The 12,123-nt window shown below is 56.9% G+C and overlaps 1 protein-coding gene across 7 annotated transcripts in view; it reads right to left on the reverse strand.

Moving 5' to 3' along the window:
• Nucleotides 1-12,123, reverse strand: part of LOC116941068 (histone deacetylase 4-like) — a 113,116-nt gene that overhangs the window by 67,806 nt on the left and 33,187 nt on the right. For 6 of the 7 annotated variants that reach the window (XM_032951670.2, XM_032951672.2, XM_076066068.1 and 3 more), the window contains one exon: nt 2,208-2,288. In XM_032951670.2, coding sequence (XP_032807561.1) covers nt 2,208-2,288 — 81 coding nt within the window. Of the gene's footprint in view, nt 1-2,207; nt 2,289-2,789; nt 3,926-12,123 lie in introns of those variants that run through there. The other variant, XM_076066069.1, reaches the window with a different exon arrangement.

A 12,123-nucleotide genomic window follows, 5' to 3' on the forward strand; every position in this document is an offset into this window, starting at 1 on the left:
GGCCACCGCTCCTCCTGCTGCTCCTCCTCCTGCTGCTGCTGCTGCCGTTCCAAGAGATTCTGGCCGTGATCACTGGCTCCCAAGCGTGCGGATATCTGAAGCCCAGCCTCCCACGTAGACGAGAGCTCAAACCGATCTCTCATCACGTCGATCCTTCGACTGGCAGAAGCCATGCCCCGCCCACCCCGCCACTCCGCCCCCCCCCCCGCCACACAAATACGCTCCGTGTCGGTCAATATTTACAGATCATCTGTGTACTCCAGGCTGCGCCGGGCGCCCTGCCTGTGCTGTAAAGGGAGCATTTACAGTGCAAGTCACACTTATCAATATTAAAATCCACGTCTGCGCGGCCGTAAAAAAAACATCTATAAAATCAACAGGTGGAATGCGCGCGGCTCGCGCGCTCCCCATCAGCGCGAGGTGGCTGCTTAGCACGCGGCGCGCTCTGGCCACGTACAAGGGTTGGAGGAGAATGGTGCATGCGAACGGCCAGATGGCCGAGGATTAAGGATGAGAAGCAGATTAAATATTTTTAGATGTGTGACACAAACGGGCCGTGCATCTGGCCGGGCCCTGCTCGCGTTCCTGTCATTTCTGAACACAGCACGCGTTTGTGCCCCCAGCAATAGCTCCGACCAGAATAGACGCACATGAAACAAGGCCCTTTCTATTTAGCGCGAGATAAACACGGACGGGCTGGCGGGAGGGACGGTGCTACGGTTGACGGTGGGTGGGGGGGGGGGTGTCGGGGGGGGTGTCGGGTAGGGGGGGGGGTGACCTGGTGCCTCGGCGTTGTAACGTAACAATGGGACGGAGTCACCGTTATCGGCTCCACAATTCACGCACCGTCTTGGCCGGCGGGCACTCGGCGTTCATTGCATTTTGGTCGCGCGGCCGCCAGGCGACGCCGAGCTCCCCCCCCCACCCTTCCCCCCCCCCCGGCAGCACCAGTCCCTGGACGGTGGTAACAACGCCCAGGCGGCCACTCTCTCGCTTGCGCTGCGAGCGCGAGCGGAACCTGGGACCCCCCACTGATTCCTCACCCCACTCCCCGCTTAGCTTTGTCTGCTCCCGCAAACACTGCCACCTCCTCCTCCTCCTCCTCACTCTCAACGCCGAGGACGGCCGCGGGCAGTGTGTGTAGTTGCTTCCTCTCCACTGCTGCCCCCTCCCACACTCTGCCGCCAGCCGTCAAATCTGACCACGCGCACCGACCCCCTTTCCCCTCGTCAACATTTCACGACGCTGACGTTTTTTTCCCCTTCCCTCGCCACGCACAACGAATGGAGTTAATATCCTGGAGAAAGGAATCAAATTTGTCCAGTGTCCCTCCCAAAAGAAAAATGTATAGAAACTTTTAAATGTGGATAAACTCAACTTATTTTGTTTTACCAGTTAAGGCTCACTGAGCTGTATAGGGCTTTTTCAGAAGCGACGTGGCCACAAATTATAGCTCAACGAAGTGACTTGCCACGTGGAAATATATCGCAGCCAAATACTCTAAATTCACGTTTCTAAATGTGGAGGTAAAAACCAAAGGACCCGGAGAAAAATCCACACGACCACGAGAAGAACATGCAAACTCCAGGTATACAGGCATCAGGGTATAGATCGAACCCACGACCTCCTCCATATCAGGCGAGGTAGTTGACATCCCGCCACCACGGTGCCCATAAAAAAAAATCTATAAAAGAAATGCATTGAACGGTGCATTGCACGCTCCACCATGAGCCTCTTTCCCCCACCACGACTCTGGGCAGCCTCCTGTGCAGCGGCGATTCCCAACACGCAGGTCGCGACCCCAGGAGGGTTACCCCATTGTCATTCCGAGGGTCCGTGACTCGGGCCAAGAATAGGGAGGCTCTGTTTAAATGCGGCCGGTCACCACCACCCGGTCAAGGCTGTTGGCAACCCCCCCCCCCCACCCCCCAAACGAGTGGTCACATAAACAAGGGACCTAAAAAAAGACAAAAGTCTTCAGAGTCGCCGGCTAAAATCGACGCGAAGAAAACCAAACGCTACCGTCGTGCCGCGTCACCCGCGGACCGGGTGCCGACGAACTCGAGCGCGGCTCGTGGAAGTGTGAGGCCGAGCCCCGCGCAGCATGGGGGGGAGAAGGCGGTGCGGGTGGACCTCTCCCGCTCCCCGCCGCCCCCTGCCACCACCAAAGACGCAGCTTGGTCGCCCTGCGCACGCGGCCTCCTTACCCGGGCCGGAGCGCGCGGCGGCAGCGGCGGGCAGGCGGTGAGACGTCAGCTCCCCGACTTTCTCGCGTCCGGGCAAGCTGTCTGCGAACCGAGGAGACAGAGGCGGCCACGTGTGTGAGCGAGCGAGCTAGCGGCACGGCGCACGCGCGTCCCGCCCGACGTTCCGGGCGGACCTTCCGAACGCGATGGCGCGTTGACCCCGCGGGCGTAGAAAACGCGTGGACCTCACGGACGCGGCAAGGCGCAGGACGCTACAATCCCGCCCCCCCCCCCCCCCAAGCATCTGGCTGTGTGTGTGCGCGGTACGGTCAGAGTGTACATGCACACATCGTGGGGGCAAATAGAGGCACACATCCAAATCGGACACAAAATATATGAAACACTGTCATTGCAAAAGGCTTTCCGTCACCTGCTGATAAAATTACCGCAGCCGGTTGCTCATAAACGTTTTACAAAGTGAGATCATCGAATTTTGTCTGGGAAACAGTTGCTCAGTCGACGTGCGAAATCGGGCGCACGCAGCCTGGCTCTTGCCGAGCGCGTCTGGCTGCTGGCGAGCGGGCGCAAACGCGAGCGCTTCACCTGCTTATCGGCCGCTCCAAGCGCCAGGTGTGGACTAAACAATGAGAACACGCTGCTCGTGGACGCTGCCGCCCATTAACATGCGGGGGCACCGCGCTTGAGGCTCATCGCACCGCGCGTCGCACCGCGCCGGCATGCGAGACTTCTTCCTGTGTGCGTCGTCCGCTCCGGGATGGGGAAGAAAGGAAGAGTGTGAAAGCGAGCGAGCAGAGGGGAGGGGAGGGACGGAGAGAGGGAGGGAGGGAGAGCACGGGCAAGGGTAGGGAGGGAGAGTGCTGCTCATGATGAATCATGGGCTGCAGACAAAAGCTGCCCCTGGGAAAGAGGGAGCTAAAAATAGGCGCTGCGTGATGGGCAGCGGGGGAGGGGGGGGCCCATGGCGGGGAGGAGCTTGCAGGGTGGCGACAGCGGTGCCGCTCCGCTCGCCGTCCAATGGGGAGGCGCGCGGCCCAGCGGCCGTGGCTCCGTCCACCTGACAGCCACTCAAAGCCGCTTCCGTGCCGTGCAATTTATTTATTGGCCACCGCCGTGTTTTGCATTTGAAAGAGAGGCACAGCGTGCTGTTCTCGCTCGCTCGCTTCGCCCCGCTCGGTTATGTTCACAGCTCGCCGCCGAATTAAATTTTCTCCGCTCGCGCATAAAAGCCAAGAGGCGCAAAAGCAATCTGTAAATGGGCCGAAAACAAGCCACCGGCTCACAGCTGCCAAAGTACAGTGCGCAGACGCAGGACATTACACAAATGCGTCGCGAGAATTTACGGCGCGCGTTGTTTTAAAACAAGTCAACGCGCCGGTCGTCGTCTTGGTGGCCGACCAATTTTGAGTCGGACATCGGTCACGTGGCCTATTGACCTATTGGTTTGCAGAAATGCAGTCGGACACATTGCAGAAATGCAAACCAATAGGAGCACAGTTTAACAACCCTACACGGAGATCCACATTGACGGGCCTCTAGCAAAACCTCGAAAAGGTCAAAACGGTGGAATTATTTCTTTCTATCGCTTGGTGACAACATATCAAGGTGCCCCCATGAACGCTTGCAAAAGGAAAACAATGAATTCGGCCGTCAGACGGAGATCAGAGGCGCGCTCGATCCCACCCACGCTCTTCAAAACGCAAAATACCCAGCGACATAACAGGCAGCGGCACTGTCGCTTACCCCCCCCCCCCCATGGGCGCCGCTATCAAACGCAGCCGCCGCCAGCGGTGTGATCTGACTCGGGGACACCGCAGGCAGCAGCAGCAGCAGCAGAAGGTTCCCAGACAAGTGTGGAGTGAGTGTGGAGTGAGTGAGTGTGGGGCGAGTGTGGGGCGAGTGAGATGAGCGAGTTAGGTGGCGAGTATGAGGTCGAGTGTAGGGCAAGCGTGGGGCAAAGCGTGGGACGAGTGAGTGTGGGGCGAGTTTGGGACGAGTGTGGGGAGAATGTGGGGCGAGGGTGGGGCGAGTGTGGAGCGAGTTTGGGGTGTGTGCGGGAAAAGTGCGGGGAAAGCGTTGGACGAGTGTGGGGCGAGTTTGGGGTGAGGGTGGGACGAGCGTGGACGAGCGTGGACGAGCGTGGCGAGTGAACACGGGGCGAGTGGCACGGCTGACGGTAGAGCGCCACAGAGTGTCGGTGGCGCCAGCAGCACTCGCCTGGGTTCCGTGTTCCGGACTCGGATAGAATTCTTAGGATTCGGCGTTAATTCCTGACACTGTGTAGAACTGGATCAAGGCTCGGTTAGGATTCTCAGGGTTCCGTGAGGGGGACGATCATTGAGAACGAATGATTCCTGACAAAAAACAAGCCACCGCCCGCTGCACAAGTGTTGCGCCGATTTCCTCGCAGGTGACCGGGTTGGGTGACCCACGGCATCGATCGTATCGAAAGCTCCAAACGCACCGGGGTACCAATACACTTCTCTGCACTCGTCAACGGGCAGCTGATCTCGTCAGGCGGTGAGGGGTGTTGGGGTGGGCGGTGGACACACCGAAGGCGTTTCATTTCCACTTAACCACCCCTCCCGCGCGTGCGGACGCGCCAACGGCAGGCGTCCGTAAGTTACAGCTCGATTACGAGTTCGTGCATCAACGCCGCGGCTTTTCATCATCTTCATCATCACAGCCCGGGCCAACGAAAATGCGATCGACCATCGATCAATCACCCGCGGCGAGAGAGGGGCCCGCGTGCGACGCTCGCTTCAATTACAAAATTGGCCCAGGCGGTAAACAACATCGCTGCAAACGGCGGCTCCCCCACCGGGGGCGGCGACCCCCGGCATTCACCGGGGGTCGCCGCGGGCAACGTGACGGCGAGCGTCACGGCAGTGAGTATCCACGGGACACAAGGCCAGCGAGTGCGCGGGCCGTGTTAAAATAGCGCACGAAGAGGAGTTCTAGGAATTCCCACGTGTTTCTTCCGCGTGCATGGGTGTGTGTGGGGGAGGGGGGGGGGGAGAAGGGTGGGGGGCACAGATTACGGAGAAGCGAGGCAGGTGTGTGTATGTGCGGCTAAGTGCCCCCCACCACAGCTGTGGTCCAGCAACCGTCCCCCCTCTTTCTGCCACGTGACCCCCCTATCGCCTCCCAGCGATCGGGGGGAGGGGGTCCTCCCCATGTGGCAGGTGTAGATTTGCGGGGGCGGGGGAGCTCGGGTATTGCCGACGGAGCGACGCATGCGGGGGTAAGGACAACCGGCCGGGAGTCGTGCGTCTGGGGGAACGTGGGCGAGTGCCTTCAAAACAACGCATCAAAAGTAACGAGACGCCGCCACCTTCTCTTCTTCCGCCTCCTCTTCCTCCCGTGGCTCCCGGCCAGCCGAGAGCGTTGCTTGGGCACGCTCTCGGCTGGCCGTGGCATCGCGGTACGTCGCTTGGGCACGCTCTCGGCTGGCCGTGGCATCGCGATACGTCCCCAAATATGAAGCTCAAAGCTCAAACGTCCACGGCAATGAAGATGAATAATGGCCAAGATCCAATTAAGTATAAAACACACGACCTTCTTGCAGACTATGGGTTTGAATATTTCATGAAAACCTCCTTTGAAGTTTCTATGAAGCAGGCATATTAATAAAAATGTTAAGCAAAGTTTTCTGGCTGCCGGTAGTATATATTTTTTGCGCTAACTAAAATATTGATGGAGCGAGGGACGAAATAATAAAAGCAGGGAAAAAAAAACTTGAAAAATGGGACTGGGTCCAGTTAGGAGCACCCCGCTGCCGTGTTTCAAGCGCTCGGGTGAAATTCTCACTTCATTGTTATTCCCTCGCAGGGTTTTTCCTGAAATTAGGCCAAGATGAGAGATTGCCTCCGAACACTAACAGCCTGCGGCCTGCGTATCTGCTGCGAGGAGGGTGGGCAGCGAGGGAGGGGAAGCGTGCGGTTTTCTGGGAAAGCGACCGCCCGCTCCACGGCAACCCGGAGCGCCGTAGGTCGGCGGACCGGCCCGGGCCGCCGTAGCCCCAACGACTCGGGCCGCGGTGAAAGGCCGACAGTGGCGCATTGGCGGGGCCCAGAGAGGATGCTGCTAAGGCGCTGTCCGTGGCCTCACACGCCAGACTGCCAGGCCTCCAGTTGCACGAAGAGATCGGTTGGCTGAGAATGGCTGACGTGCGGCCACACACATGGCCCAACGAAAGGCAAGGAGGAGGGGGGGAGGGGTTGTGGCAGCGCTACCTGTGGCTGCGTACCAAGCCGCAGGCTGCCGCCGCAGGGCTGCGTTGACGTTGGGCGCAACGAAGCCCCCGCACGCGCGAGTCGCTCGGATTTCTGACATTCCCACGCCGCGCCGTGCGTGCCGAGACAGCAACGCGATCTCTCGGCACTGCCCGGGAAGACGGGCAACGTCAACGTGCGGAATAGCGCACCAAGACACCCGGCAGAGAGGCTCACGGGAAAAATTTAAACCGACAACAAACGAGACGTTTAAACGGCACACGCGTGGTGCTCGGCCAGCTGGGGGGAGGCTGTGGTAACACCATCATCATAAGCCAAGTTCGACTCACTGCTGGATGAAGGTCTCCCCGAGCTGTCGCATTGTGATGAAGCGATGACGATCCCGAGCCTTTGATGCAAAGCGGCCGAAAAAAGAGAGTGTGCTGGAGGATGTTGGGGTTGAGTTGCCAGGCATCTTGAACTGTGGGTTATGTTAGATCAAAAAGGCAGAACCAGGAAGGGAGTTCCAAGCCCCAGCTGCGCCCAGACATAAAGCTGATAAATAATTTACAACCGGGAGAATGAACCCAATTGAGAGAAAGACAATAAAATGTCACCTCCGAAATCAAGCACACACAAACAAAGCCTTAACATCGACGCCCTCCATTCATTTTGTGGGTGTACGGTTAGTTCTAGCGGAACGCCTCTAACATTTAAGACGCAACGCGTGAAACACCGCCTTCTCACCTTCCAAATCAAGACGCCGAAAACAGCCCACTGCGAGTGGAACCTTCTCACATTAGGCCCGGCAACCCCAACTGGCGCACCTTCGTCCCGTCCACCCGACTCTCAAATCATCGTCCACCGTGGGGGGGCACGATCGCTCCGCCATCTCGGCGCTTGCACGGTGGACCGAGACGCGCGCGGGCGGGCGCACGGCGCGCGGGAGCCGTTTCCCGGGGCCCCCCGTGTGCGTTATCGCCGCGCTGCGATCAGCGTCCACGCAAAAAAAAAAAAAGTCGCGAGCCCTATCGCGGGCTGCCAGGCGCTGGCCACCGAGCACCCACAAACTTCGATAGCCGGGGGAAGCCTGGGGCTTGCGGGCGTCTCGGCCAGGCCTCGTGGGCCCCATGTCCTCCACCCCCCCCACCCCGCCCCCCGCCCTGCGCGCCCCTCCATCGTCCACACCGCACGGACGGACGTCTCTCCTCAACAAATTAGGGGGCACACACACTTTGGGGTCAGGGGTCCAGCTAAGTTGCCCGACACCCACTCTCTCCCTTTAACACTGTTGCCAAAAGCTCCAAAGCTATCCCATCTTTCCACCACCCATCCTTCCCTCTCAATTGAGCTAAGACTTCCAGATGCGCTTCTGCGGCCGGCCGGAAAGCTCTTCCTTCTGATATCAGGTAGCCGCTGGCGCTATCCACTTTTAAATCTAGGTTGAAAGCTAATTTCTTTAGGACTGCTTTTCGTGTTTAGTTTGCTGTCCTCCCCACCCACCCCGCACCTCCGATTAACACGGTTGGCTACGTACGGTGAAAAAAAAGTTCAACATACATATTTAATTTTTATCGCAGGCGGTGACTACAGAGAAGCGTCTCGCACTTGTCCTTTAACCCTCGTGCTAGCGTTTTTTTGCTGGCCTCGTCGAGAAAAGAAAGTATAAGAAAAGAAAGTATAACGTAAGGTTACAGTTCAGAGCAGTTTGATCGAGCTTAGCTAGGCCGGGAGTGCTAAATTAAGGCGGCATGTGTCAGCAAATATTTCCATTACGGTGATGCTTTCTAGTGCTGTGCACGTACATTTTTGCTAATATCCGTCACAATACAATATCGTGCCAAGTCATTATCCACAGTAGGCTCACTGGGGTAAATTTGTGATAATTACTGGCTTAATCATATCCCGGCTAGTCTGTGATGTGCGTAGGACCGATAACCACGTTACCGCCGGTGAGATTCGACAGGTTTTCTAAAAATGATGAAGCTGTCTCTGCAAGAAAATAGTTGGTACGTTTCACAGTTCTAATTAATGAAGGGGACTGCGGGACTTCCATTTTTGGCCGAGGTTTGCTTTATTACACGTGCGGCTCAAGAGGCGGCGCACGCAAAGTTGGAAATTGAGAAAAATTGTATTAAAAAAATCATTACTCCTTAAAAATATTTTTTATTTTAATTTCAATAAGTAATCACTTACACAAATCTGCCAAACTGTTAATGAGATGGCGCATGCAACCTCAGCCCACAACAAGTCTTGCAAAATAACTCGCAAACGTGCGGCAGCTGCGGCATTTATAGAGGAAAAAAACACATCGCCATGATTATGATCACCATCGGCCATGATCTATCTACTGCTGGATGAAGGCCTCCCCAAGCCGCCGCCATCTCTCATGGTCTCGCGATGCAGTGTACCATGTTGCGCAGGAGCGGATCTCATCCCTCGGTCCTCACGGCGTCGTTTTCTCAGGCACGTTCCCTCTCTCTCCTGACTGAGACGCTCCGCCGTTAGTCTCGCCCACTGGCAATCATCGCTTCTACTCCCGGCGAGTCCTGTGTGTATCGGCAAGTTAACTTGCCGATACACACAGCTGTAATTCGCATTTGTTCTCTGGCCAACGTGTTCCTCTCCCGGCGTAAGTTCTTCAAACGAGGGACCATGCTAAACACAAAGGAATGAAGAAGAGTTCCTGCGGACAGCGACAAGGAAGACGCAGCGCGTGAGGGTGCGCGCTCATGTTGTCGTGATCCGGGATCGGTGTGGAAATTTCAGAGCGCCGCCAGTTTGCATCGAGCTTCCAATATTTTGCAACTTTCCTTGTTGCCAAGACGGCGGACGCGGTGGCGAGCGTGTGGAGGCGTAGCCCGAAAGCAGATGCTCATGCAGAAGAAGCCGGGGAAATTATGCACAGGCAGCCAAACATCTCTCGCTTGCAAATGTCATGTCCATCCTCCCCATTTTTCTCTACATCCGACCCTCTGTCTTCGTATCAGAAGTAAAGAACTTCGTCCCAAGGAAGAGAGAGAGAAGAAAAAAAAGAAACAACAATCATTAAAAAAAATTATTAATTGGAAACTGCCGTCGGTAGTCACGAGCGGCGGCGTGCCGCTCGGTGCGCTGCCGTGGGTTACACCGCGAGTGGCGGCGTGCCGCTCGGTGCGCTGCCGTGGGTTATCAGCCAAAAAGCCGTGGTGGCCCCCAAATCTTGGTTCCTTGTTTTTTGCCACTTGGTACACCGTGTGAGCAGCAGGTTTTGTAACCCCGGGGAGATAAGTGCACCCTGCCCCCAACCCCCTCCCCCAATGCGGCCCCACAACCACCGGCCCCACCACCCCACCACCCCACCACAATCAACAATCCCCAACATCCACCCCACCCCCCATACCCCTCACCCCTAAATGTTTTCCTTCAGGCAGCACCATCTCCTAAGGCTGGGAAAAAGGGCAGTTTCACCGACAGAAAAGCGCGAATCTTCGAGATTCAAAAGGCAAGCTTGGCGCGGTCGGTGCTCAACAGGGGGCCCCGAGGGGGCTGGCGGGCAAATTTGTTTGGCGATGGGGAAAAATAAACGCGGCTCCGCGCGTCCCCGTGATGCAGACTCAAGAGTCCGGGTCAGCCGACTCGACAACGCGAAACAAAGGGACCCCCCCCGCCTAGTAAGTGCTTTCAGATGGACTACTTCCCAAGTCCTTAAGACGGCAGAGAGAAAGCGAGGTGGGGGGGGGGAGCAAGAGAAAAAAAACACAACACACGATTTACTTGCCGGGCATCGCAGAGGACGCAGTTGCACACGACGGGGAAGCAGCCGTGGTGTACGGTAAGGGGAGGGGGATGTTTTGAATGCTGATGCTTCTGCGCCACGCTCGCAGCAACGCGGATAAAAAATCAACTCGGTGGCGTGCACGGCGCAACGGATTGCGCCGCTAGGTACCTTCTTTCCGCAGGCGCAGTGTTTCCTTCATTTCCCACAATTTTTTTTTCTAAATAAAAAAATGAACCCCGTCATCTGTTTTATGCGTAGTGACGGCGCCTACGGAGGCAGCAGCACCTGACGATGGCACGTGTTCCGTGCCGTGAATGAGCATGAATGCTTAATGTGGCGCTCGTAAAAAAGAAAACTTTAACTGACATGTGAAGTATTTTATTCCAAAGAGGTTTACAATTGCAGGCACGCTGTCATTATAAGAATAATGACCTTCGTTTATCCAGGAGGGCCTGACCGAATCCAAGGAGCGTCCCACCACTTATATTTCAGAATGTTTGGCCAGTTCCATGGATGAGAAAAACTGTAGATATCCCAAATAAAACCCACCACCCATTACAAGGGGGTCCCCCCCCCTCCACACGTGAAGCGTGTCCAGGCACATTAAAGCATCAATTGCTGCATAGCAATCTTCAAGCAGAACAACCCACACCGCACATCATACTACAAACACGGCGTACAGGCACGCGCGCAGAGGGTTCGACAAAAACTAAACCTTTACCGAGTCAGTCGCGTAAGTGATTTCGTTATATTTAGCGTGCTTATTGCGTCGTACGTCGTTCCCCCGGGCTGGCTTCTCTTGCAATCCCCCGTGAGGAAACCGCGCGCGACTCTCCCGCCCGCAAGAGCGGCCGCGAAAAAACTAAGGCACGTGCCGGAGCGCGGCGATAACGGCGCCCACACGCGCGCGCGCACGCGGTGTTTACGGGACTCAAAAACGCTTCTCGCGGATTAAGTCATCGCGGGACCAGATTGATGCGGCGGACTGGCGCAATCGCAACTCAAATCTGAAACGAGGCAAGGCAACGACGGTTGACGGTTCGTACCGCGGGTGGCAGGCCGACATTAAAAGCGGACCACATTTCCCTCTTGCAAAATAAATCGGCGATCCGGTGGAGGGGCGGCAGGGAAGGGGTGCCTGCTTTTTGTACCGTAGCCAAAAATTACAACGAACAATTTGACAGCGCGTCCGGGGTGTGCTCACCGCTTTCAAAATCGGCAAACCGTCGTGCGGCAGCATCATTTGCAGACTCGTAAATTTAACAAGCGGAATGCGGGGGGGTGGCAGCATTGTCAAAAGAGCGATCAAAATAACGGCAACGTGCGCGTGGAGCGGCGCACCGTGGTGGGCAGAGGAGCACAGCGGCCGCCTGTCGTTCCGCACAAAACGCCACGCCGCATAGCGGTTCCGGCACAGGTTCCGCCGATTTCCGTGCCGGCCGCCGTGAACGCCAGCGGCGGCTCCGGAGGCCACCGGGCGGCCCGCCACCCCAGCATTACTCAAAACGCCTCCGCTGCGAATCACGTGAGCCTAACAAAGCTACTTCAGTACTGAGAAGCACTGTGCCCAAACAAGAGTAATTGCCGCTATTCATTCCGTCCACTCCCTGCCCACAATGCCTTGCATTGGAGCTGAATGGCACATTTGTTGCCGTCCACTCGGAGCACTGCGACGATACGGGGGCGGTGGGAGGCCCTGGGGTGGGGGGATATAGCGAGCAGGGTTGATCTTCCAGCAGTCAGGGCTGGGGACATGGATTCCCATCGGACACTTCCACCACAGTAATTCGCGCCATGCTCTATTGAAGCCGGCGACCCGAGTCCGATCCCTCGCCACGGCTAAAAACAGCCACGGCGAGGGGGCCCTCATCCCATGGCGGATTGACAAAGGTCCGTGAATTATCTTATTACAGCCCATTCTCCTATAACGCGGTAGTTGCGTTCC

This window comes from Petromyzon marinus, chromosome 10, assembly GCF_048934315.1.
Source record: "Petromyzon marinus isolate PM22_M1 ecotype Great Lakes invasive population chromosome 10, UKy_Petmar_22M1.pri1.0, whole genome shotgun sequence".
NCBI classification, from domain to species: Eukaryota; Metazoa; Chordata; class Hyperoartia; order Petromyzontiformes; family Petromyzontidae; genus Petromyzon; species Petromyzon marinus.